The sequence below is a fragment of the Ursus arctos genome, unplaced genomic scaffold, assembly GCF_023065955.2.
Source record: "Ursus arctos isolate Adak ecotype North America unplaced genomic scaffold, UrsArc2.0 scaffold_1, whole genome shotgun sequence".
NCBI lineage: Eukaryota > Metazoa > Chordata > Mammalia > Carnivora > Ursidae > Ursus > Ursus arctos.
This window is the reverse complement of record NW_026622763.1, coordinates 108,094,355-108,121,160: the sequence shown is the minus strand read 5'-3', so window position 1 is coordinate 108,121,160 and position 26,806 is coordinate 108,094,355. Positions and strand designations below refer to the sequence as shown.

Here is a 26,806-nt window from a genome sequence, read left to right as displayed (position 1 = left end):
ATAGCAGCGGTGCTGCCTTAAGGGCTGGCAGGCCGGAGACCCCCTGCTGAGGAGGTGAGTGCTGGGGTGGTAGCAGGGATCTGGCTTGTTCCCCATCCCACTTTGCGGGGTCCTGTCCAGAGCCCTGGGCCCAGAGGAGAGGGCTGCACACCAGGGAGGCTTCAAGATCCACCCGAAGCTATGCAACAAGAGTGGCCACCAAGATGGTGCCATTACCATGATGTAAGAATACACATCTTTGGGGAGGAGGGGCTCTGGGGCCTGGAAGGGCAAACATAGCCTCTCACCCCGCTCTTCTGCTCGGTCATGGTGGGGGGCAGGAGCTGCACCACCCAGGCATCATCCCCGAGTAGCATGTAATCCTTCTGGACTCTGTCCCTGTCTGTAACCCATGTGATGGCGCCTGCCTTCCTCCCTGGAAGCCGGGGAGGGGTGGGAGGGATGGTTGGCTGGGCGTGAGGACCAGGTCCACCAATGTGGAGCATGTGCACTGAAGCATTGCTTTAATTTCCCCATGGGTCCTCTTAGCTGGGGTAACACAACCCACTCCCCCCCGCCCCAGGAACCCCAGGGCTCATGTAGTCACCTGGAGGAGGAGGTCAGTTCTACGTCTAAGACTCAAGAGAGGAGAGAGCTGGGGTCTAAGTGGTCCTCTCTAAGTTCAGTGTCCCAGTGCCTGCCCACTTGGCAGTGTCCCGAGGCACCAAGGGCAGAGGGTTTTAGATTGTACTACCAGTTTTAGGAGCTTCCCTGAGCTCCTTCCCCCAGGCCAGTCGGTTGGGGCTGGAGGAACATCAGGACTGCATGTGGGTACCCAAACTAGTCTGCCCTCGTCCCCTCAGGCAGGTTGACCAACCATTTGTGCCCTCAAAAGCCATCAGGGGCTTCTTGTCTTCCTGGTCCCCTGGACTTAGGGAAGCAGGGGTTACATATCCTTTCTCTGCTGGAGGGCCCTGGACATCTCCCCAAGGCCAGTTCTGCACATAGGACGGGTGGAGTGGGGCAGCCTTGCTGGTCCACAGCTGTTACCTCCTCTCCTCTCCGGGTGGTGGTGCCTGCTACCCCACATTTATGTAAGAAGCCAACACAAGCCAGTTTTAGAGCAAACATCTGTTTTGTAGGATTGAAACCAGACCACTAAGGCACCTCGTGAACTATGAGGCCCACAGGTGGAGGGCTGTGGTTGTCCTCAGTCTCTACCCTGTCTCTGTCCTACAGGGGACAGTGCCTCAGCACAGCCCCAAGGCCCTTCCTTGTAGTCAGTCTGGCTGCCCTCCCTTCCCCTGCAGCAGGAGGCAGCATTACACTGCAGCCTTCCGGAGAGCCGCTGTCCAGGGGATGCAGGTTGGGAGCAGCTGCAACGCACTTCCCCCCTCTCCCCACCCTGACCTGACCCAGGGAGATGAAGGCGGAATCGGGGCTATCAGAGGCTGGGGTTTTTCCCACTGGAGAATTTTCATACTCTAGTCTTCCAGTGATCAAATCCTGGCTGGCTTGGGTGGGCTGAAGCAGTCAACACTGCCTATACCTAGCCTTCCCCTAATGCTCATGGACTGGCACCACCATTCGGGTGCACTGCGCCAGGGAGGAGAGCAGGTCCCTGGCCTTACCTCCTGGGAGGATGTGGGGGCAGGCAGAGGTCCTTGGGAGAATGGGGCTGCAGGTGAGCGCTTTTCAAACAGAACTGATGTCTTTCAATGTGGCCCAGCTCTGTCGTCCTTGAACCTTCATTACCCAGGGCCAGGTCAGCCAGTCAGGGGGGATGTCCCATCAAAGGGGCCGTGAGCATGCTGCGTAAAAACTTGGGACTCAGGTCCTGGCAAACTGCGCAGCTCACCTCCGAGCCACTGTAGCCTCGCCTGCCAAGTGGAGACAGCTTCCTCATGGAAGGGGGTTGATGGCAAGGTGACAGGAGCTCTGAGGGGCTTGGAGAGAGTGACGGCAGCAGGCAAGCCCTGCACGAGGGTGGTAGATGGTGGCTTGGCTGCAGTGAGCTGCAGACAGGTCATGACAGGCGGCAGCAAGTGCATGGGGGCGGGAGCTGCTCACTGGTGACACTGCGAGGGGCTAGGTGCCAGCCTACAAGGTGTGGTACATGCTTGCAGCCAGGGACCAGTGGAGGGTGTCATTCCCGTCACAGTCAGAACCCAGATGCAGGTGTAACAGGGGTGGGAAGGGGGCCCCTTTCACCACCATCCCAGTGCCTCACTCACAAAGCAGGAGTTTCCCATCCCCACAATTTTGGGCTCTCCTGGGTCAGAGATTTTGTTCCTAGGTACGATGCTTCTACCAGGGACACAGGTGTCCCCCTGGATAGCAGGCTGAGACACCACCTGGCCATTCTGGGCTCCTCAGGCCGCGGAGGCAACAGGCCAATCCGGGGCTGCTCTGCTGGGTGGAGTGCCCGGTCCTGACTCTGAAGGAGCAGCAGGGCTATGCTCAGTGGGGTCAGAAGTATGCTGAGCTTGGGACATTCTCCTGAAGCCTCCAGCACTCCCTGCTGTGACGACGAGTTGAGGAAGGCCACAGTCCCAACGCAGGCAGGGCCACTCGGGGCCCTTCAGAATGGAGGCTCGAGTCACCTCACCAGGAAAGACCAGGACCAGTGAGGTGCTGGCTGAGGAGAACATGAAATTAGTGGAGAGGGGAAATATTAAACACTAATTATGATATTTTATTAATTACTTGTTATGTATATAGTGGTATATATTAACCAGGGACTGTATTTTCTGTAATTCACATTGTAACCCAGTTTCCCCCTTTTTTCCCTCCTGCTATCTTACTTAAGGGGTATTGATGGTGATTAATTTTCTGGTATAGTCTTTAGCCCATAGGATCAGGTGAGGTGTGGCTGAACCACAGGAGGAATCAACACGCTCAGTGCACAGGGGGCGGGTGCATCTTTGATGTGAGGGTGGCCGTGGGATGAAGGTAGGGGCTCAGCACTGCTGTGGAAACTGGGAGGGCAGCAAGGCAGGAGGTGGGCACTGGCCCTAGGCTGTCAGCAGGAAGCCTCACATCCTGGCCTGTGTGTTGCAGCAGTTACAGGTCTGGATCTCCTGCCGGATTCTGAGATGGGGCCACTGTGAGGTTTGGGAAAAGCCCTATGGCTCCAACAGGTAGCAGGCACAATCCTGATCTTGGCTCCCTGGCCTTGCTCTCTGTATTAAGTTACCTTTCTGCCTAAAATTCCTCACGTGGTTTTGATTTTCCTGACCAAGCCCTTTCCCGTAAACCTGCTGACCAAGGAAGGGAGGCTTCCAGTCCCCTCTTCAGAGGACACGCTCCCGCAGCACTGTCAAACTAGACAGAAACACTCGCGCGGCATTTCAGGAAGAAGCGGAAAATTGTGCGACAGTAAGGAAGGAGGAGCAAGACCCCCTCCAGTCGGCGGTTCAACTACCTCCAACTCCATGCGCCCTGCACGGGGGGCTGGGTGTTCTCCAAGGGTTGAAGGACTAGGGCTCATTCTGGAACTCCTCTCCTCTCGTTCCGGAGCACGGTCCCGAGGGCTCCCCGGGCAGGCGGGGCAGGGACTGCAGGGCCTCCTCGTACTTCTGCAGCTGAGACCAGAAACCCGGGTTGGGCTCGGCCACCGGGCGGGCGCTCTTCACCGCCTGCGAAGGAGAGGCAGAGGCTGAACGCGGCGCCGCAAGGTGCTCTACGCCCCTAACGCCGGGAGGCCCGCCCCTCCTGGAAGACGACGCACCTGGGAGGCCCGCCCCACATGGAAGACCAGCGCACCTGGGAGGCCCGCCCCACCTGGGAGGCCCGCCCCACCTGGAAGGCCCGCGCCAGGCTGAGGCCGCGGTGCCGCATGAGGTAGGCGGTGCAGACGGCGGCGGAGCGGCTGCGGCCGTTCTTGCAGTAAACCAAGCAGGCGCCGCCAGCGCGCACCGCGGCCTCCATGGCGGCGCAGGTGGGCTCCAGGTGCGCCAGCAGGTCCTCGGCCGGATCGTCGAACACGGGCACGCGCAGCTCGGCCACGCCGGGCGCGCTCGGGCCGGGCTGCTGGCGCGAGACGTTGACGCACAGGGTGACTCCCGCGCGCGCCAGCAGCTCCGGCGCGGTCGCGGCGCGCGCAGTACCGAGGAACAGCGAGGGGGCGACGCGCACGAACGGCGGCGGCGCGGGCGAGGCGACCCCGGGGACCTCGCGGCGGCCGGCTTGTCCAGGGTCCATGACCCGCGCCCGGGGCCCGGCCCGCGGGACTAATTTGGGCGGCCGGGCGGCCCGCCGGGCACCCCCGGGGTCCTAAAGGCCTCCGAGGGTCCCACTCGCAGGGCCCTGGCTGCCTCCGCATTGGCCGGGCAGAGCGGGGCTCGTCCTCTGATTGGCTGCGGGTGGGCATGGCGGCCATTGGCTTGGCTTGTGGTAGGGCGGGCGAGTGGGATTGGCCGCAGCAGGGCGGGCGGGGCGGGAACGTGGGGAATGAATGGGCGGTCCCTGGGGGGAAGAGCTGGACCCGGAGCTGCGGTCCTGTGCCGGAGGGCGGTGCTTTCTTCCGGGCGTCCTGGGCTGATCGCGACCGGGGCCGACCTGAGGGGCTGGGCTTCTAGAGCTACAGTGCCTGTCCCTGCGCCCAGGGTGGGGGGTGGGGTTTGGGGGTCGGCTCACAGGCGCTGGGAACTGTGCCGGAGCGGGTCCGGCCATGGAAGGGGTCAGGCAGCAGGGTCCCAGCTGGGCTCGGGGAGGTGGGCTTCTCTTCCAGCTGCCGCTGCACTGAGGAGCACAGGGGGTCCCGTCCAGTGTCCTCCGTATCGTTTTGTTGGTAGGCTGCCTGGCTTCGCGTCCTCTTAGGAAATAATCATTGTATTGCCGGCTGAGGTGCCGTTTAGCACAGCTTTATGTTTGTTACCTTTTATCTGCTTCCTAATTATTGCCCTTTGTAATTTCTGCATTTTATTTTCCCTTTTATTGTAAAACACGGTTCATAAGAAATAAAACTAGTTGCTGTTTAATTTTCATCATTTCTTCACATACCAATATTTTTGTTTTTTTCTTCATTTTTGGTTAATCACTGTAACTTTTAAAAACTAACATCGTTTAGGGGCGCCTGGGTGGCTCAGTGGGTTAAGTGTCTGCCTTCAGCTCAGGTAATGCTCTCTGGGTCCTGGGATCAAGCATCGAGTTGAGCTCCCTGCTCTGCGGGGAATTTGCTTCTCCCTCTCCCTAAGCCGCTCCCCATCCCCTGCGCGCGCGCTGTCTCTCAAATAGATAAATTCTTTAAAAAAAAAAATCATTTAATATCCACATAGTTGCCACGTAAGACGACTTATTCAGGAGGTTTTTCTGATGGCCGGTGTCATTCAGGGATGTCTTTTGGGGACCAGTTTCAGTGAAAAGTAGCTGTTATGCAACCCTGTATACAATGATATTGCACTTTGTTTTATTCTAATAATAGTTAACATTTTTTTCTGATTATAATAATCGGTGGCTTAAAGTAACAAGTTTATTTTTCCCTGTGTTTGGGGTCTCCAAATCTCTTTTATCAGGACACTAGTTATTTACTTTAAGGCACATCCTAATCCAGTATGACCTCTTAACTTGATTATTTGCAAAGACCCTATTTCTATATAAGGTCATTCACAGGTACCAAGGCTTAGGATTTAAACTTAATGTTTTGGGGGGATGCCATTCAACCTGCAACAGATGGTAGGGCTTACCAAGTTTGTAGGATATTCTGAAGTTCACCATTCTTCTTTCTCTTTTTAAAAGATTTTATTTATTTGACACAGACACAGAGAGAGGGAACACAAGCAGGGGGAGTGGGAGAGGGAGAAGCAGGCTTCCAGCTGAGCAGGGAGCCCAATGCGGGCAGGGATCCCAGGCCCCTGGGATTGTGACCCCAGCCAAAGGCAGACTAATGGCTGAGCCACCCAGGTGCCCCTCCTTCTCTTTTCATAGCAAAGGAATTTTATTTCATTTTTAAAGATTTTATTCATTTACTTATTTATTTTAGAGACAGGGAGCAGGGGTGGGGGCACCAGCTGAGGGAGAAGCAGACTCTGCCCTGAGCACAGGGCCCATGTGGAGGGCTCGATTCCACCATCCTGAGATCATGATCTGAGCCGAAATCAAGAGTCAGACACTTAACCCACTGAGCTACCCAAGCGCCCCACAAAGGAATTTTAAAGAGTTTAGTTTGTGCTTAAAATTCCCAAGCTGTGGTTGGAGGATCAGAGCAGAGAGGAGACCTGAAAAGCGGTAAGGATAAGAGGTAAAGAGAGAGAGGATCCAGGGACCAAGGCGGGTACGAAGGGAGAAGAGAAGGGAATTGGGAGATAGAGGGCTGGAGGAAGCACCCCAGAACCCTAGCCAGAATCTAGCCACTGGGGGAGGGACTGGGCAGGGGCTTTGCTTATCCCTTTCCCCTTGCTCTGGAGGGCAGCCTAGGCTGAAGACCCCCGGCCCTGCGCGTGCAGGGAGCCCTGCCTCTGTCCCAGAGGCTCCAATGGCTTCAGAAGCAGACGGCCCTTGAGTTGTTTGCCACACTGCGCTGTGCCTCTGCGCACCCTAGTCCGGTTCTCTGCACGGCGCCTTGCGCTCTCTTCGTTCGGAGAGCTCCTGCGCATCCTCTGAAACCCATGCAGGACCCCTCTCTCCGCAGTCTTCCCCAGTGACGCCTCGGTCCACACTGCTCATCCTTCCTGTCTCCGTGACCTGGAGCCCCTAGGTCGCCTTGTCCCCGCACCGGAGCAGGAGCTCCCGCTCCGTGCCTGCCACGGACTTGGACGGAACCGACAAAAACGGGGTTTTGAGTCCGGCAGAGCTCGATCAGATCTTGACTCCACGGCGTGCTGGCACGTGGCGGTGGACAAGTTAACCTCACTGCGCCTCGGTTTCCTCCGGTGTCTCACGGGCACAGTCCCCGTGCTCTCTTCACGGGGGCGTTGGAGCATTTAGCGCTCCCCCCGGGGAGCCTTGGCCCACAGCTGGCTCCCCGTCCTCTGCTGGACGTGGACGTCGGTGTCCGCGGTGGAGACCCGCCCGCCGGCTCCCGCAGAGGCGTGTGGTGGGGGGGGCTCGGCGGGCGCGCACGCGCCGGGGGCCTAGTGAGGTCACAGAGGGGCGCCCCGCGTTCGGCCGAGGACGCCCGTGGGCGGGGCCGGGCGCGGGGATTGGCGGAGGCCGCGAGCGGCAGCGTGCACGTGGGCGGCGGGCGGGTCTCCAGGGAAACCCGACGCTCTGGGCTCCCGGCGCTGAGCCGGGCTGCTCTGTTGGCCGCCGCTCTGGGCGGGCCGGGAGCGGTGGGTGCGAGCTCTCCGAGACTTGGTGCGGCCGGGGTGCGGTCGGAATCCCGGCGGGAGAGCGGGCAGCTGGGAAGGGGCGTGTCCCGGAGCTCTGCAGGGCGGCGAGGGCGGCCTGTGCCGTGGGACCCGACGCCCCCTGGGCCTGGCCCTCTGTCCTCCCGAGCCGGGGCGGGCAGGAAATCTGGGACCCGGCGGGTTTGAGAGGCTGTGAGTGTGAGGTCGGGTGAGGGCCGTGTCCCCGCACTTGTCTGTCCACCCTCGCGGGCTGGCTTCAGAGAGGCCCGTGCGGGAGGGGACACCTGCTGTTCGTGGCCCCTCTTGGGCCATTAGCAGGCTTAATACTGACCCCAACACAGGGCCCTAAGAGGTCGTGGGAGGGTGGCTCCAACCGCCCTTTACGTGGTTTCCGCCCCACGGGAGGGACGGGGACCCCCTCGGGGCCCTGGCAAAGGTTTCTCTGGCAGTTTCCAATAGAATAGGGGCGTCGACGCGGGGGGGGGGGGGGCTTTGTTTCTCTGAGGTGGATGGGGCTGTGGGCCTGTTCCTGGGCGCCCGCCAGGAGCTCTGAGGGTGAATGCGGGTCCCTGGCTTTGCTTCCAGGTTCGGAGACGAGCGGCATGGAAAACAGTTATAACTCAGCCTCCTATTATGAACTCCCAGATGCCGACCTCTATGAATATCAGCTGGTGGGGAGGGGCGGCGAGCCTGCTGCTGCCGCCCAGGACCTGGGGACCCCGGAGAGCTCCAGGGCAATGAAGATGCTCTTTAGTAAAAGGTGCGGGGTCGGGTGTGGGTTCCCACAGGGGCGTCCCAGCCTGACCCTGGGGGCCACTTAGCTGGGATCCAGCATTGGGACAGGTGTTAAAAAACCACTCAAAGTTATTTTGCCCCTCAAAAACGTGTCTCTGGAGAGAAAGGAAAACCTCAAGGTTGTATCAGCAACCACTGAGGAAAATTACAAACTGGGTAACTGGAGCCCCCTGCCTGGTGTCCGCACACTCCTAGCTCGCCCACTCCGCCATTCCGTGTGGCCTCCTCATGGCCTTAGGAACATCTGCTTTACACCATGGCATCCCCAAGTTGGTACAGCTCCTTCAGAGTGATAACCTTGAGAGGTGACACATCTCAGGTCTACTTTGGGCGGGGGCTGCCCTCAGAACCTTACCTTGGCATGTTGTGAAATCCACCCTGTAACCCTATTGTATTTGTCCCTGTTATGGACTGGACTGTGTCTCCCCCCTTCCCCACTCCCAGGATGCATGTTAAAGCCCTCACCCCCAATGTCCTGGTGACTCGCATTCATCAATAGCAGCTCAGCACACGCTTCAGCCCCAGCCATCCTGGCCTCTGTCCTGGTCACAGGAGGTCTGGAGGATCCTCTGAGCTGGGGGTGCATTCCGGGTGGAGGAAGGGGCTGGGGTCCTAGAAGCTCCGCTCTGCCTGCAGCTGCTCCCGCTCCCGCTGGCCCCTGCCAGTCCCCAGGCTCCAGCCTGACACCCCGGTTGTCAGGCCACCCTGCTCTCCCCTGGCCAGCACACCCCTCCATGCATCGACTGTCCTCCACACACCTGCACACCCAGCCCTGGAGATGGGGCTTTTGGGGAGTAGATTTAGATGAGGTTGTGGGGCCCCTGATAAGATTAGTGCCCTTATAAGAAGAGGAAGAAGCTACAGCTTTCTCTGTCCGTAACACGAAGGCACAGTGAGAAGGTCCATCTGTGAAGTAGGAAGCTGGCCTTCACTGGGAACGGTGCCTGCAGGGAAATTTCCGTTTGTTCCTTTTGGTTTAATTAAGTAGGATTTGTGCCATGCAGCCAAGTGGGAAGATAAGTGCTGTATGAATGTACTAGGGCTGCGACAGGCGGCCACAGGCTTGAGTGGCCTGAACAAGAGGAAGGTGTTGTCTTTCAGTGGGCAGGCGGCAAGTCCAGGGTCAAGGTGTGGGCTGCGTGGTTTCTTCTGGGGGTGTGAGGGGGACTCTGCCCTAGGCCACTCTCCTTGGCTTGTAAATGACTGTCTTCTCCTTGTGTCTACACATCACCTTCTCTTTGTGGGTTTCTTTGTGTCCACACTTCCCCTTGGCCAAGGACAGTAGTCCCATCGGATGAGGCTCTAACTTGGTCACCTCTGTGAAGACCCTGTCTCCATGTACAGTCACATGGTGGGGTGCTGGGATTTGGGCTCCGGTATAGGGTTGTGTTTGGGGGGGAGGGTGGGGACACACTCAGCCCGTAATCACAGGTAAGCAAAGAAAAACAAACTGAATCAGCCCCCAGATTTTATCACTGTTGCATGTGGGTGTCCACTTTTCCTGGCTTCTTCCTGCAGACGCATGACATGGCAAATGGAGACTCTTGTGTTCACAGGAGATTTTGCGTCCCTTCTTCTCTGGGCAATGCTTTGTTAAGCCTCTGTGGCTCACGGCTGGCATGGGAGGCCTGGCTGGGAGGGGCTCAAAGTCTGGAGGTTTCTGTGCTTTGAGGAGCCCAGCTAGACTGTCCACCTGACAGTGGCACAGGTCAGTAGACCAGAGACACCAAGATGCAGCATCCCCAGAGAACCCTTTTGACTTGAGAGGGAGGCAGAGAGAGGGACCGTGTGTGTGTGATGGGGTGGGGGTAGGAGTAGGTCCCCTTTTAAGTCAGGATTTGTACTTTCAGATAGAGCCGAAAAGAAGCAAACTCACCTTGGTGCCCATTCTCTGCCCCTTGCTGTGCACCCAGCCATCCGTGTGGCCTTCCATCGGTCTGTCTTACTGGTCAGCTTGCTGCTCTTCTTGAACCAAAGCTCCCTCTCCTCCTTTAGACCATTCATTGGTCCATGCGTGTCTGCTGAGTGTCCACCTCCTGCCCAGCTGTGGGCCAGGCTGCCGGCTCCCAAGAGAAGCCCCTGCCAGGGGCACTCTGGGCCGGTGGAGGACACACGGCTTGCCCCGCACACAGCTGCAGGGGGGGCAACCATCAGCTTCCAGGTAGTAGAGCTGGTCTTGACTCCAGGGCACTGGCAGCCGTTTAGCCACAGGAGACAGACACAGGGTTACACACTTCCTGTGTGACTTGGGCCATCACTGCACCACTGTGCCTCAGTTTCCCTCTCTGCAGAAAGGGGGTAGCAGCAGCAACTGCCCTGGGGGGGTTGTTGGGAGGAAGAACTGAGATGGCATGTGGTTCTCTGCACCGTCACCCCTCAGGCCGGTGCGAGTGTGGGTCCTCCCTCCCCTGCTCTTCACCTCCTTAGGGACATCCCAGAGGCCCCGGAGGAGGAGGAGTCCGAGGGTCCCTCCGGGGAGCAGGACCTGAAGGAGGCCTACATCCAGCTGGTCCAGGGTGTGCAGGAGTGGCAGGACGGCTGTGTGTACCGAGGGGACTTCGGGCTGGACATGAAGCTGGGGCATGGTGAATTCTCTTGGCCCACGGGCGAGGTAACCGGCTCCCACTGCTCCTTCCCTCCTGGCCAGGCTCAGCCAGCCACCGCTGTCTCTCCTCTCCCTCTCTTTCTTTCTTTCTTTCTTTCTTTCTGGATGGAGAGAGGGAGGGGAGTGGAGGGGCAGAGGGAGGGAGAGAGAGAGTCTTAAGCAGGCTCCATGCCCAGCGCAGAGCCTGACATGGGGCTGCATCTCACAACCCCGAGATCACGACCTGAGCTGAGGTCGAGTCGGACGCTCAACCCACTGAGCCCCCCAGGCAGCCCTGGTCTCTCGTCTTCTAAGAGGGATGTGAGCTGAACGTGCAGATCCCCAGCAGGAAGGTGCTAGGCTAATGTCCCTCCTACTTGAGAAATGTCTGGAGAGAAACATTCTCGCAGACTTCCAGGGTCGCGTCCGCAGTTGGCCTGGGCGTCCCAGGTCCAAGGTTGGGAAGCGTGAGTAGAGATACATTCTTACTCTGGGCAACTGTTTTAAGATCACAAATTACTGTATCAAGCTGTGTTTATGTTGGTGAAATGGCCTTGTATTTAAGGGTAAACAGAAGGAAAGGAGCTTATTAACAATCAGTTGAAAGCACGCTCTAGAGTCCGCACAGCAGGCCGCGTCCCGGACCCCAGAGGAGACCCGGCGGACCGGCTGCGGAAGCTGCTCCCCCCCGGGGCCTCTGGGAGGGTGGAGCAGCCGTGGCCTGGGGCAGGACCGTGACAGACACCCCGGGTGTGGCTGCCTGCTCTTCCAGTGGGCGACTGTCAGAGCATGGGTACTAGTGTGAGGTGGGAAGATGTCCCTTTAGGGGATTTTGATTCAGTAGCTCTAGGGGCAGTGGACTGGTGGGGTCCTGGCTCAGGCCGGGTCCTTTGCCTGGAATGCACACCAAGCTCAGAGGACCCTCCAGACCTCCTGTGACCAGGACGGAGGCCAGGATGGCTGGGGCTGAAGCGTGTGCGCTGACGAATGCGAGTCACATGACGTCAGGGACTAAGCCCCGAGTCCTGTGGGGCATTCGTTGTTTTAGTCCTCAGCCAGTTTCTCTCCTTCCGCATCGCTGTGGTGTCCCGCAGCCTCGTTCATGGCTCTGGGAGGTTCTGGTGTGCTGTCCTGCAGAGCCCAGGTTCTCCCCGTGAAGGGAGACCGCAGCTGGGGGGCTGTCGTGGTGGAGCCCCAGCTTCATTACTGCTGGGCAGGGACCTCGGGTCCACTGAGCAGACGCTGGTCCAGCCAGGACAGCTTGCGAACTGGAGAGGCCAGGGGGACGAGAGGGCATGCCACTCACGAGCAGTGACCTTAAACACGTTAACTGTGTCCAGAGAACCGGACCCAGCATGTCCGCTCCGGCTGGTGAGATGAGGCTCCCGGTCTGTGCGGAGGGCTGGGGAGGGATGGAACCAACGATGGACAAGGTCCCTCTGGTGCTCTCTCCCAGGGAGTGGACAGAAATCCCCCCCATGCAAACACACCTGAGTAACCAGAGAGGTAAATGTCCCCCCTGCAGTTCTACACAGTTTGTAAGTTAAGGTTTTTTTAAAGTTGGGTGAACTCTGATTTGTCCCACCAAACCATGCAAATGAGATGGGTGCTGGCGGAAGATGGGCAGTCCCAGCCCAGTGACTCTCTGCTCATTGAGTGTCCTTGCGCTGGACCAGCTCCTCAGGAACCATTACTGGGCCCACCTTCAGCCCAGGTGAGACTGGGGTCATGTGGCCCTAGGCTGGGCTGGATCCAGGGATTCCAATGACCCTGTTGGGCCCACTCTCTCCCCATCTCCATGTGGGGTCCAGACTGACCCTCCACCATCTGGCAAGCCCATGGGAGCTGCATCACAGACTCCTGGAAGAGAGGAAAGGCCCAAGCGGGGCACTGGTCTGGCTTGCACATATGTCCTGTGGCCAAACCCAAGTCAAGGCTGGGGCTGGGGGGTCAGGAGTCCTGGGTTGGCCAGGCTTGGTACTGTGTGCCTGGGGGCTGGGGTCAGTCCACCACCAACCACATGGGGAGTCCTCTCCCTTACGAGAGGAAAGAAAAGGGACCCTAAGCAGGCAACAGTCGCCATCCCATTCCTCCAGAGTGGTCTGTGAGCATTGCTGGTGCTCCTGGTGCGGAAAGAGGCTGCCAGCCATACCGGAGTCCAGTCTGGTGGTTGGAAAGTGCTCAGAATGGGCATCCTATTCTTTTTTCCCTCTTGAGGCCCCAGTAGAGGGGCAGGCTGGGACAGACCTGCCCCTAACATCTGTGGGGCTTGGGACAAGAGCAGACAGAGGCCTGCACCTGTGGCTCCGTATGGAGGCGTTCTAAATCAAAGCCACACCAGCGTGTCCAGCCAGGGACAACAGCCCGCCCCTGGGGTCACACAGGGGAGCAGGAGGCTGATGGCCCCCCCAGTGCCTGGGCCAGCCTGCTGCTTGTGAACCCAGGCAGGATGGAGCTGAGCCCGGGTCCGACAGAGCCCCTGAGTGGAGACGGCTCCCACCCAAACCCAGTCATGGCCGTACAAACACCTGTCCAGACTCCCCCACCTGAGCGAGGGCAGGCCAGAGCGATGGTGGCCCCTGGGGTGCTGAGCGCCTGGCACCTGCTCGGTGTCACGTAGGTGACTGTCTCTAACAGACACGCTTTGCACCCCAACTTGAAGGGGGCCTGTGGCCAGACATCCTGTGGGGGCTAGCACGGCCCCGGTCCGCTCTACTGCCAGCCTGGCGTGCTGGCTCCACTTGGGGGGCGGGTTTCCTGGAAGGCTCTGGGGGGCCGTGAGGAGCAGCTGCTCAGGCACGCCCCTCCCTGGGCTCTCTCCACAGTCTTACCGCGGGCAGTTTTACCGCGACCACCGCCACGGGCTGGGCACCTACCTGTGGCCCGATGGCTCCAGTTTCACAGGCATGTTTTATCTGAGCTACCGAGAAGGCTACGGCACCCTGTACCAGAAGGCCAGGCTCTTCCAGGTGAGGGCGGGGCCGCCCGGCGTGCAGGGGAGGGGCGGAAGTGCCCTTTGTGCAGGGGAGGGGTGGGGTCCTGTGTGTCCAGGCCACTGGATAAAAGGATATTTAGGTTCTGGGGAATTTTATTTGTGTAACCAATGGTAGCTTTCTTATTTTTGAAGATTAAGACAGTACCAGTAATAAGACACAATAATAAGGCTCACGAGAAGAGGACGACACAAGCGAGAAGACAGGCGTCTTCCGGATCCCATTTTCCAGAGTAGGCCTGCGTGTCCTGTAGAGTCAACTGTAAATGCACCATAATGTTTCATTTTTTGTACATAAACTGGCTTATTCCACATATATTGTCTTGAAACTTGCAGATCAGATACCTTTTCTCCTTTTATTTCCTCACAGTAAAACCCACCCCCTTTAGTGTATATACGGTTTCTCAAGCGCACAGCTGTGTGGCCGGTGCTGCCATCGGCACAGGACTGTTCCATCCCCCCAGCGCCCATGCCCCTTGGGTCTCCCCTCCCACCCCAGCCCTTGGCCCGTCCTTTGGCCTGTAACTTGCCTCTGCAAGAATGTCCTGTTAACAAATACAGCATGTAGACCTTTCACTTAGCAAAATGCGTTGGAGGTCCCTCTGCGTTGCAGTGAGCCCGTGTTCCTTCCTCAGAGCTGAGCCCTTGGGCGGCACCTGGCTCCGCCACGGCCGCCCCTGCCAGCGGACAGATGCTTGGCTAGTTTCCAGCCTTGGTTATGAATCAAGCTGCTGTAAACGCTTATATATGGTGTCCTGTGCACACGTGCGTTCGTGAGCACCCACGGTCCCCTGCAGCCCCCGAGGCTCATTCGAGTCAATCTCCAGCCTCACCCTCCAGCCCTCGATGACCCTGCTCTGCTTGTTAGCACGGCTATCCCTTTCCTGTCATTTCGGGTCAGGGGGACCCTGCCGTAGGTGGCCCTTCATGTTTGATTCCTCTGGTGTAGGGCCTCATTCTTTGGAGAGTCAGACATATTTGCATATGTCAGCAATTCGTTTCTTTTACTATGAAGCAGTATTCCATCGAGCGGACATGAGACAGAGTTTTTATTGATTCGCTGAGCGCTGCACGTTTGAGTTCTTTCCAGGTTTTGGTTGTTATGAATGAAACTGCTAGGATCATTTGATTACCAGTCCTCACATGCGTGAATGTCTATTTTTGCTTCTGGATAGATACCTGGGAGGGGACTGCTGCTCGTATGTCCGGTGTACGGTAAACGCTATAGGACACCGCCAAGTGGCTTTCCAAAGTCGCTGAGCCACCTTCCCTTTCAGCCCCTCAAATATGAACGCTGTCCTTGCTCCGTATCTCTGTCTGCACTTGGTGTTGTCTGTTGTTTTCATTTTAGCCACTCTTAGGCTTATCAATTTTTCTTTCCTAATTCTTGTTTTTTTTTTAATATCCCAGTTACAAAATCTTAGCTTAACCCAAGGTGACCAAGATTTTCGTCCGTGTTCTCTTCAACGTGTTACAGTTTTAGTGCTGACATTTAGGTCTGTGATCCATTTTGAGGTAACTTTTGCATTTCACGAAACGAGGGTTTATCCTCCTTCCCTCCCCCACCCCCACCTGTGGGTGTCCAGTTGTTCCCGTGCCATCAGTTGAGAAGACGGTCATTTCTCCACTGCTGGCCTTTGCATCTTTGTCAAAAACCACATGCAGAGACGCATGTCTGGTTGTCTTTCTTCATGCGATGTCAGGGTTGGTCAGTGGGACCGGGGTCTGCAGTCCCATCCCGTCTGTTATGATGGCGGTCTCGCCTCACTTCTCCTGACTTTGGAGAATATCGATGACCGTTATTTCATGAGAGGGTGCAGGACAGTGACATTGTAAATCTATGATTCCTCCTCCATTTATTAACTAGAATTCTTTTATCTATAACATCCCATCAGCTGTTTGGTTACCTGGAGGTAGTTTAAAGGGAAAAGCAGAATGACACCGGATCGTGTTCCTTTCTTCGCCCATGGTCAGAGTCGTGACGTGATTGCTGTTTAACGTTCTTCAGCGGTGATCCATGGAGCTTCGTGGTTTTTTTCTTATCTTTATAAACTCATGGATTTTGATATATTTGGTTTATCTGTGTACATTGCAGTCAGGAAGCTTTCCGATGCCCACTGGGCGCACTCTGGTCAGGGGGGCCTCTTTGGTCTGGCTCTTGTAACTGCCACGACTCCAGCACGCTCTGGGGGTTTTCTTGCCTTTGCTGTGAGGTGTCGTCCCCAGCTCATCCGTACGCGTCCTGCGCTGGACCCAGAACCGACCTTGTCTGGCAGGCCTGGTTCCACGGTGGGACATGGTGTTCGGAAACCACAGCTTGGGTGCTTATTACTACTGTGTTGGTTTGGTTTTCATATTTAGTGTTTTCAGTTGCAGATCTAGAAAAAATATATGTATTTTTTCTAAATGAGAAAAGACACCACCGGTTCATACCGACGTCTCCAAATCCAGGTTAGGAGAACGGGGCTTTTACTCAACAGCCATGCTATTGTATTTGCATATCTTTCCTCTTAGTCTTAAAAATATTTGCTTCTAGCCGTTCACATTTCTTGTTTTACCTCATTAAATATGTATGACAGTTTCAGAATAATAACATAGCATCATGACCCCCACTAAGACTCCTGAAAACAACTCAGGGCTCCTGTGCCTTCCTTTTGTCCCCGGGACTTACCCATGGGAATGTCGAATCCAGTCACAGGACATAGTTCCTTTCTGTGCAGTTAATCCACCACCTGGGTCTAGAGCTGCACTTACTTGTTTTGCTTTCGTTTTTTAGGATTTCATTTTTTAAAATCTTGCTTTAACCTTGTTTTATAATTATGTAAGAAACTGTTATTTTTCTGAAGGCAAATCTAACAAACAGGGTCCATCCAGAGGAGTCCAGCATCCATCCCTTCTCTTCTCGCTGGCGTCCTCTCCTGTCATTGGTGATTGTTTCTACAGCTTTATCTTCTTTGCACGTGCAACCGGGAGCCGTGCACCTGCCCGTCCCTCCCCGCTTAGGCGGCGGGCATGTCTCTGTGCGCTTTCGTCGGTTGCCTGCAGTCTCCCAGCACCTGGACATCTCGTGTCCTTAAAGCTGGTTGGGAAGGACTGACCACACGGGAGCTTTTCTCCGGTCTTTATTGTGCCAAAGGGCACGGTGGTAACGGTCTCACTCATTAATCATTCCGTGCTTTTCTTGGTGATCTTTGGGAAGCATTCATTCCTACGAGGGCATTGCTTGGTCACAAAGTAAATGTGTATCAGAGACAAATGTTTAAGCCTGTGGCGTGTTACATCCTAGACATAACCATTATTAGGATTATATTTTATTAGTTCCGTAGTTATTAGTGTTATTAGAGTTTGCTGCCATAGGTACTGTTGTGAATGTACACGTGACCACACCTCCGATGATGCTGGGATTATTTCCTTATGATAGGTTCCTGGAAGGGGAGCTCTTGGGTCAGCCCTTGGGGTACGAGTGCCTTTGGACTCCTCATAGACCTGCGGCAGCTGCTTTCCCGACTGCCCGCCTCCCTGCACCCCCTTTTCCTGCCCTGTGGCCCGTGGCTCTCATGGCTCATGCCACCTCAGTGCCACTGGGGAGCTTCCAGGTCGAACGCACACTGCCCCACCGAGCCACTTTCACAGACCACGTTGGCACGTGGTACCCTGTGGCTGGGGCGCAGATTCTTGCAGGAGTACCTCTGCCCCCCCACTGCACAATGACATCATCCTCAGCGTGTTTTGCTCATTCTTTTAGTTTCTGCGGCCTGTTCTAGACTGCAGCTTCTTGCGGGTGGGGTCGTGAGTCTCGGAGCCTTCCATCCCAAGTGCCCGGCCCCGGGGCTTGCAGCCAGAGAGCTCTGACACAGCAGCCCCGGCCCAGTACGCAGACGAGGGCACAGCTCCTGGGAGTGACCTGGATGTGACCTGGATGCTCCCGCTGTGTCAGGCCTCCGCAGCTTTGCCCAGGCTGTTTCCTTGGTCCTCCCAGTGACCTCCAGATGTCCTCCAGTGCCCGCGCAGGGAGCATGCGGCCCTCCTGGGAAGCGGGGCCTCTCTCTGAGCGCCCTGTGCAGGAGCCCTTCTCCAAGTTTCCTTGTTGGGGGGGTTGGCATTGCCTTTCATTCAAGGCCCTCCTGGCCCTTCCCTCCCCACACATCGTCCACCCAGCACCCAGTCCACCCAGTGGGAGCACCGAGAGAGGCCCAGGAATCTCTGCACTCTGCTGGGTTCCCGCCCCTCCTCCTCCCCCTCCCCCTCCTCCTCCCGCCTTCTCAGTTCATGCCTGCTGGGGTCTCTCTGACCCAGTGCCCAACTTCTCCACCCCACATGCTGCTGGGGTGCCTGGGCTGGGCCCCCTAGTGCTGCAAGGGGTTCCCTGAAATGAGCCCACACTCAGTATCCCCGACACTCTTCTACCTTGAGACCCCCAAGTGTGTCCTGACTTTCCCAGTAAGACCACCCCTGACCACCCCGGGCCCGTAGCACCTTTCTCCACCAACGTGTTGGGCACACTAAGCCTCCACAAGTGTTTGTTGAATGAATGAATACATTTCTTAGGAAGGTTTAATTTTCTGATTTTGAGAAACCAGTTGCAGAGTATATGGCCCTGCTGAATTCTCTTTTGCTGCAGTGAGTTCTGTTTTGCAGGGGCTGTACAAAGCAGACCAGCGGTTTGGGCCAGGCATTGAGACCTACCCCGACGGCAGCCAGGACGTCGGGCTGTGGTTTCGGGAGCATCTGATCAAGCTGTGCACAGAGGTCCCCAGCGGCTTCTCCATACACAACTACCCCGAGTACTCGGGCTTCCTCACGCGCTCTCCTGTCAGAATCAGCCTCTCAGGCGACGAGAAGATGGAGTGGGACCTGAACAAGGAGCAGGACCCTTTTTTCTATGACTACAAGCGGTTTCTTCTGGATGATGACCTAACGCTGCCTCCGCAAATGTACATTTACTCGACCGACAACAGCCACCTGCCCATGACCTGCTCTTTCCGCAAAGAGTTAGATGCCCGGATCTTCCTTAACGATATCCCTCCGTTTGTTGAGGATGGAGAACCCTGGTTTATAAAAAACGAGACCCCTTTGATGGTCAAAATCCAGAAGCAAACTTACAAGTACAGGTAAGTTGTCACATCGTTCTTCCTCACCTCAGTGCCTGGAAGGCCTGCGCCCCCCCCACCCCACCCCCGACGGGCCTGGCTCAGTGCTGGGCCCCAGGAGGGGCCACCCTAAGTAGCTTGCAGGGTTATTTGTCAGGTTAAAGCGAATGTGCTTCTCCTGTTTGACTGAGGCAGCCCGGCGGTGGAGAGGGAGGGAAAGCCGTGCCGGGCCTGTGAGCTGGGACACGCTCCCCGAGTTGCAGGGGTGGGGGCAGGCAGGTACTGGGGCCATCCACGTTTGCACAGAGTACCGGGACGTGGGATCCCGCTCACCGGCTCTTGGGGGAACGAGCAGGGAGCCGGGCTAGTCCCTAGAAGAGTGCAGAGCCTCACGAGGGGATGTGGAATAGGATCAGCTCCTGAGTGGATGGGGCTGAGTTCAAATCCTGCTTCTGGGACCCTGTGTGTGTTTCCTCTATGCCGGCTGGTGCTAGCAGCCCAGCCTCTGCGGGTCATGTCTGTGACCAGGTGTCCTGTAGGTCGGGTATCTACGCGAGGTCCACACAAGGAGAAGGGACTGCTGTTACCCTGATGTCTGAGTACGGATCGGCCCCGAAAGCCAAGGGTGGCAGAGCAGGGTAGGCGTGGGCTGGGGGCTGGTGGAGCCTCTGGCTTCTCCAACTGTCTGGGAAAGATGGAGCTGCTCCGCTGGTCCCCAAAGACCCCCCTTCCTCCCCACCCCAGCCCTGGAAATGTTGGCTGCTACCTGATGAAAACTGACTTTTTTTAAGTTAAAGTTTTCAAGAATATTTTCATTTGTTTACTAAACTTTGTCCTCTGATATCACTAAACTGTTTTAGAATTCATGTTTTGTAAGCACAAGTGGCTGGCTGCTTATACATTCGTGCATCCCTCCATCCATCCACCCGTCCATCCATCCATCCATCCACCCGTCCACCTGTCCACCCACCCATCACCCACCCACACATCCACCCAGCCACCCACCGGCCCACCCCTCCACCCCTCCACCCTTCCATCCGCCCACCCATCAGCCACCCACCCCTTTACTCACGCATTACCCACCCACACCTCCACCCACCCATCAGCCACCCATTTATCCATCCTCCCATCCGCCCACCCATCAGCCACCCACCCCTCCACCCACCCACCTGCCCGTCCATCTGTCCATCCGCGGTGCAGACATCATCTGAGCCAGTAACTGTTGATAACTGTTGGGTACAGAAGCTGCCTTAAATCCATAGATTCTTGACTGTGGAGGAGCTTATGTGTACACGGGAGGCTTAAGTGTGTGCTGGTCAACGGGCCATGGGACTTGCGTGTTATCTTCTCAAATAGAAGAGCGAAGGAGCAGAGGTGGGATGGGAGTGCTTGGTGCTGAGTGCCAGACCCGCAGGTGTGCCTGGCCTCCTTCCCGCCCGGGGCCCCTCCTGAGAGCCCCTCTCCCAGCACACATGAAAGGACGATGAGTCAGGGGTGTGCAGGGTGCAGGATAAGCTCGAGTGTCTGCATCCGTGGCCGTGGGTCACACGACGGGGCTGTGTCCACGCTAACTGTGATTGGTCAGTGCTGCAGCCCCCGAGGCTCAGGGTGCCTGAGCAGGGCACTGTAAGGGGAGGAAGAGCGCCTGGGGCAGGGCAGGGTGAGGAATGAAGAGAAGGGGTGTGGGAGGGAGGGCCCAGCGTGGGGGCCCAGAGCTGGCCTAACCCCACTGAAGCCCGCCGTGTTGCCAGGAACAAGAAGGCCCACAGCAACTGGAACATGGGTGCCATCCTGGAGGGTGACCGGAGCGGCTTTGCCCGTTGTGGGCCCAAGGAGCGGCTGGCCAAGGGCATGATCCTGAGGGCCGGGGAAGGGAACTACGACTGGATACACGGGATCCTCAGGGATGACCTCGCCAGTGCCGATGTGGCCGATGCCAAGGGCTACACTGCACTCGCTGCGGCCGCCGTGAGTCCCCACGCAGGGTACCCGGGACTGTGGACTCTCCCCTGTGCAGGGCCTCTGTCCTCCCAGCCCATCGGTGCAATGCACAGGGTCAGATTGTGGAGAAGCTGGGGTGCGTTGATCTTCCCACGCCGCCGTCTCCGTGTTGATGCTAGCGCGGGCCTCGCTCACACACCCGTTGTCCTCACAAGGCTGTCTTCCTCCCTCCAGGTTCACTGTCGCAACAACATTGTCAACCTTCTGCTGGACAGCGGGGCCGATGTGAACAAGCTCACAGACGAGGGCCTCACGGCGCTCAGCATGTGCTTGCTTCTCTACTACCCGTCCAGGTGCTTCCAGCCCAACATCGCCGAGAGGACGGCGCCCAAGCCCCAGGTCAGCCCCTCGGCCCCGTGGCCTAGCCTGGTGTCTGCAGCACCCGGTCCCCCTCCGCTGTCCCCCACGCCCCATCCACCTGCCATCTGCCCTGGCAGTGGTCCACCGGCCTCTCCATCGTCGTGCAGATCGGCTTCGGCTGGGGCGAAGGGACACTAAGGCCCGCAGGCAGGCAGCAGGAGGCAGGGCGGAGCTGGCATGCCCGCTTAGCGTCCTGAGCGCTCGCCGCAACGCCAAGGGATGTGTGTCCCGTCCGAGCCACATGAGCAGCAGTTGGGCTGAGACCCCTCCTGTGGGCCCATGGGAAGGAGACGCGGAGGGAGGGAGGGAAGGCTGGCGATTCGGGAGTGAGGCCACCTTTGCCTGCTGTGAATACTGTTTCCCGGAAGTCCCTGGTCAAGCGTTGGCGTGAACTCCTGCTTCGGGTTGTTTGGGGTGCACACCCAGCCGTGGGATTGCGGGGTCACATGGTGGTCCTGCATCTCCTCCATCCGGGAGCCTCTGAGCCACGCCGCCGCCACAGGGGCACCCCGGGATGCCTACGTTCTAGGCAGTCTCGGGGCCTCACAGCCGGGCGGGCAGAGCCTGAGGCCCTGCTCCCTGCAGTGCAGGGCAACCTCGGTGGCCTGTCTCCTGAGCTCCAGCCGCAGGGGCTGCATCTGTGGGGGGGGTGTTCCTACCCCTTGGGCAACCCTGGACCCTAACTGTCAGCCCTGTGGGGCCGGCCTGGCTTGGGACTGACCTCCACCCAGCAAGCCTCCCATGGGGGCTGCGGCCTTCATCGTGGTCAGGGCCCCTCCTGGGCAGGTGAGGGGATGGCGCTGGAAAAGGTCCCCTTGGTGGGACTCTACTCTCACCTCATCCCTGTCTCCTGAATTTCTTCCTTGAGAAGAGGTGGGCAGAGTTGCCCAGTTACCAAGACGCGTCCCCCACCCCTGCTTCTCTGGGGCAGGCCTCGGCTCCTGCCTTCAGTTCTCTGAGGTGGGACCACACCAGCTCCTGAAGATTTCAGGGCAGGGGTGGGGGGTAGGGGAGCAGGTGCATGCAGGGGGGAGGCCAGAGCCCGCCGGGTCCTGCTGCCCTGGGTGGGTCCTGTGTTCAGGCTGCAGGGAGAGGTCTCCCAGGGAGGCGGGAGCTGAGGAGCCTGCAGGAAGTGGAAGGTGGAGGGTTTGAGAGCCAGCTGTAAGGTCCATTTGCTTTTAGCACCATTCATTCGTGTCTGGTTTGCGAGTACTCTCCTCCTTGGCCAGAAGTTGTTAACGTACAGTAGCCACAACTTTCAAGTACAAAGGTGATCCTTTTGGCCCCTGTGCTGTCACTCCTTCTTTGGGAGCCTTGTCCCCACAGCCTCTCCAGGCCCACAGAGTCTTCTGGGGGGACCCTGGCCGTAGGGGAAGAAGCCTCATCCGTTATTGGTAAAGGCAGAGAGAGCCCCAGAAAGCGTTATCTGTACACTTCAAATACTGGTAAAAATCACTCCTCTACCTTTCTTTTGGATTTCTTATTCTGGAACACACGGCAGGTGCACAACATAGGGGAAGGCTGCGGCGCAGGGCGGAGCCCCTCCAAGCAGCTGCCAGCAGGTGGCGCTCCCAGCAAGTCCCCACGCCCGCGGGGCCCTCCGCAGCGCTCGGGTTAGGGCGAATTCTGCATCAGCGGGCTTCAGGCCCAGAGCCGACCCCTAAAGACACACCCTTCCCTCTCCTCAGCACACCACAGACGCCAGCATCTCACCTGGAAAGTTAAACAGCAAGTCAGTGAGTCCTCTGGGATCCCGTCAGGGGCGGTTTCCTCATGTTCCCGCGTCAACCTCTCTTTAGAATGGAGTCAAATGAATCCGACCCAGAGTTCACACGCCGCACGAGATTCCGGTTTCCCTCCTTCAGCCTGTGACCGGTGCCCCGCTCTTTCCTGAGTTGAAGGAGGAGCTGGGCTGCCAGGGGCCTCCGTGTGGGCAGCACCCCCCCCCCCCACCGCTGCCTGCACCTCCGCAGAGTGGTATGAGGGGGGAGGGGACCGGTAGGGGGGGCCCAAACACAGTGTGAGCACAGCCACTCGACAGAAGGCCCTGGGCCCACCTCGCCTCCTCTGTCTACCATCTGAGCCCTTATGGGGGGGTCACAGAGAGTTGGGCCCCTCCCCCAGCCTTTCCTTTTTTTTTTTTTTTTTAAGATTTACTTATTTGTCAGAGAGAGAGAGAGGGCGAGCCTGCACGTGTGCGCGCACGCATGAGCGGGGAGGGGCAGAGGGAGAAGCAGGCTCCCTGCTGAGCAGGGAGCCCAATGTGGGACTTGATCCCAGGACCCTGAGATCATGACCTGAGCCAAAGGCAGACACTTAACTGAGCCACCCAGGTATCCCCCACCCCCAGCGTTTCTGCCTCAGGAGTCGGGGTGGGGCCCAAGAATCTGCACTCTGGCAAAAATGGACAAGGCAGGAAACAACAAATGCTGGAGAGGATGTGGAGAAAGGGGATCCCTCCTACATTGTTGGTGGGAATGCAAGCTGGTACAGCCACTCTGGAAAGCAGTGTGGAGGTCCCTTAAAAAGTTAAAAATTGAGCTACCCTATGATCCAGCCATTGCACTACTGGGTGTTTACCCCAAAGATACAGACGTAGTGAAGAGAAGGGCCATATGCACCCCAATGTTCATAGCAGCATTGTCCACAATAGCTAAATTGTGGAAGGAGTCGAGATGCCCTCCAACAGATGACTGGATTAAGAAGATGTGGTCCATATATACAATGGAATATTACTCAGCTATCAGAAAGAACGAGTTCTCAACATTTGCTACAACATGGACAGCACTGGAGGAGATAATGCTAAGTGAAATAAGTCAAGCAGAGAAAGACAACTATCATATGGTTTCACTCATTTATGGAACATAAAAAGTAGGAAGATCGGTAGGAGAAGAAAGGGAAGAAGAAAGGGGGGGTAATCAGAAGGGGGAAGGAACCTTGAGAGACTATGGACTATGAGAAACAAACTGAGGGCTTCAGAGGGGAGGGGGGTGGGGGAATGGGATAGACTGGTGATGGGTATTAAGGAGGGCACGTATTGCATGGTGCACTGGGTGTTATACGCAAACAATGAATTATGGAACATTACATCAAAAACTAAGGATGTACTGTATGGTGAGTAACATAACATAATAAAAATTCAAAATTAAAAAAAAAAAAAAAGAATCTGCGTTCTTGGCCATGCTGATGCTGCTGGTCCCAGGGCCACATTGCCAGTCCTGTCATTTAAATGTGTCTAGGGCTGGGGCGCCTGGGGGCTCAGTCGGTGATGCATCCGCCTTCAGCTCAGGTCATGATCTCAGGGTCCTGGGATCGAGTCCCAGTGGCTCCCTGCTCAGCAGGGAGTCTGCTTCTCCATCTGCCTCTCCTCTTGCTTGTGTGATCTCTCAAGTAAATAAATAAAATCTTAAAAAAAATGTCTCTAGGAGTGACATTAAAAAGAGATAAAACAGGTGGAATTAATTTTGATGATATATTTTATTAAACCATGTGTATCCACAATTGATTATCTCTGTGTGTAAAATCAGTATAAGGACAGGGAGATGTTCTGCTTTCTTTGCTCTCACGCGCCCGGATCTGGACGGGCCTCATGTCGAGAGCTCAGTTGCCACACGTGGCTGGTGGCTCAGGTTTCCATGCGATGCCTGGAGATGTTTGCTTCCCTCCCTGGGTTTTTGCGAAGTGGTTTATAGTCATCAGCCTAGGTGTCTGGAAGAACGCCGTCCGCCGCGAGTGCTGGTCCTTGCTAAAGAAGTTGGCTTAATGGGGTTGTCGCTCTGACTTCTTTCTTCTAATGATCTTTCTTTTTTTTTTTGGTACTTTCCAAAGGAAGCTTCAAATACGCCAGTAAATCCCAACCACGCCTTCTCATTCCCTGAAGTGGCCAAGGAGTCTGCCTATTTAGAGGAATTGGTGCCCACCCCAGGCAGCCAGGAGCTGAAGTCCATTGTGTCGGGCAGCGAGGAGGACGGCCTCACTGTGGGCACCCAGCTGTCTCGGGAGTCGCCCGACCTGGGGAGCACCCCTCAGAAGTGGGACACTCAGTCACCGCGGGGCAGCGTCAGCGACCTGGAGAAGGGGTTAGATGGCGTGGTAGGCAGTCTGGACGGGCACACACTGGGCAGCCAAGAGACGAACTTCGAGTCCGGCATCTGTGTGCACAACTACGACATCGCGCTGTCCCGGCAGCTCCTGGAGAAGAGTGCCCAGGCGCACAGTGTGCTGCGGGCCTCCTTCAGCGCCCCCGGCTCGGGAAAGGGCACCATGAGGAGGATGGCGCTGGCCATGATCGAGTAGGTTGCTGGGGTGCGGGCGTCGGGGCCGAGGGCAACTTCATGCTCAGTGGGCCAGCTTCACTTCCTGGCCACCCGCAGGGAGTGTTTCTGGAGCTGTGTGTCCCATAGCCCCCACCCTGCAGGGATGCCGCGGGGCCTGTCCTGTGCACGGCCTCCAGGGGTGTCTGTGTGGCTCCAGGCTGGGGACCCGGCTATGACATCAGGGGGAGAGTGGCAGTGAGAATCCAGGGAGCGGGCCATGGCTGCTACAGGGTGGGGGGCACCATGCAGGTGCTCACACACACGCATACACACACACACACCTGCACACACCCACGGACATGCTCACACACACGCACTTGCCTGCACACACTCACCCCCCCAGCCTGTCAGACATATTCCCACATGCACTCACACAACTCATCCGCACACACTTGCCCCTCACTCCCCACGCAAACTGCCTGGTTGTCCTACACACATGCTCACATACTCTTGCCCCCACTCCCCCAGAGACGCCCCTGCCCCCTCAAAGCGTGCCCCCAGGTGTCCCGGACCCTGTCGGGGAGTCTGGGTGGAGACGATTCTCATAACAACCCTCAGACGTCATCCGCCGTTTCTGTGTGACCCCCACACCGCGTCTTCCCCGGGCCGCACGCACCGGAGAATGCGCTCGGTGACGCAGTCGCGGCTACTTGGCCGTTAAACCTTGACCCCGAGTCCGTGCCTCTCCACCACTCTGGGTGATGAGGGGGAGGGTTGCCGAAGCACGTCTGCTCCAAACCAGTAGGACGGAGACCTCGGGGAAGGCGCTTCTCTGACGGCGTGTGCTGCGAAGGGCGCCTGCGTGGCCCCCGGGGGACAGCACTCTTACTTGCCAGAGCGGCCAGCCGGCACACTGGGGTCCCTCATCCTTGCGCACACACTGAGCCTCACGCTGTAGCGGGACAGCCGGCAGGGTGTGCTGCCAGCGATGGCATCTCAGCTCTCAAGTGGAAACTGGAATTTTGGAGCCCGTGCACCCCCCCCATACTGTCTAATGGTGTGTGTCAGCATCGGGGCGAGCTCGGGTCTTCCCACGTGACCAGGTCCTGATGTCTCAGACTCACGCAGGGTTGGGAGCCCTCACAGTGCTGGATTCCGATGTAGCCAAGTATACATTTTTCATAAAAACATTGTTTTTGTTAATATGGAATGGGTTTATTGTTACTTTTTACATGTATTAGTATTTAAATTTTTTTTCCTCATTTTAATTGTGACGTAGTAGACATGGATGGATGGAACCTGCATAAACAAAGCTCTTGGGGGTCCTGGAAAGATGTTAGGAGTAGAGAGGGGTCCCAATAGCAGGACGTTTGAGAACCGCTGCTCTAGACTGACCCTGCCTCTCCACGGCCTTCTTGCCCGCCCCACCTGGCACTGCGTGGGTGGTGGGGTCAATGGGA

At 57.2% G+C, this 26,806-nt stretch overlaps 2 protein-coding genes across 3 annotated transcripts; one reads left to right on the top strand and one right to left on the bottom strand.

Moving 5' to 3' along the window:
- Positions 1-1,095: 1,095 nt before the first annotated feature.
- DUSP28 (dual specificity phosphatase 28) lies at positions 1,096-4,287 on the bottom strand. 2 transcript variants are annotated; one of them, XM_026491202.4, is made up of 2 exons: positions 3,745-4,287; positions 1,096-3,617 (listed from the first exon to the last, which is right to left on the bottom strand). In XM_026491202.4, the coding sequence occupies exons 1-2, from the start codon at positions 4,180-4,182 to the stop codon at positions 3,459-3,461; spliced, it is 597 nt and encodes a 198-aa protein (XP_026346987.1). In that variant the 5' UTR covers positions 4,183-4,287; the 3' UTR covers positions 1,096-3,458. The 2 variants fall into 2 exon arrangements, with proteins under 2 accessions (XP_026346987.1, XP_026346995.1); XM_026491210.4 differs by having other exon boundaries at positions 2,654-3,617; positions 3,781-4,287.
- Positions 4,288-7,859: 3,572 nt separating this feature from the next.
- Positions 7,860-26,556, top strand: ANKMY1 (ankyrin repeat and MYND domain containing 1). Its single transcript, XM_026489264.4, has 7 exons — positions 7,860-8,028; positions 10,491-10,674; positions 13,473-13,616; positions 18,278-18,750; positions 20,481-20,697; positions 20,905-21,069; positions 24,919-26,556. Exons 1-7 carry the CDS (start codon positions 7,871-7,873, stop codon positions 25,384-25,386), a joined length of 1,809 nt encoding a protein of 602 aa, XP_026345049.3. The 5' UTR covers positions 7,860-7,870; the 3' UTR covers positions 25,387-26,556.
- The last annotated feature ends 250 nt before the right edge of the window (positions 26,557-26,806 follow it).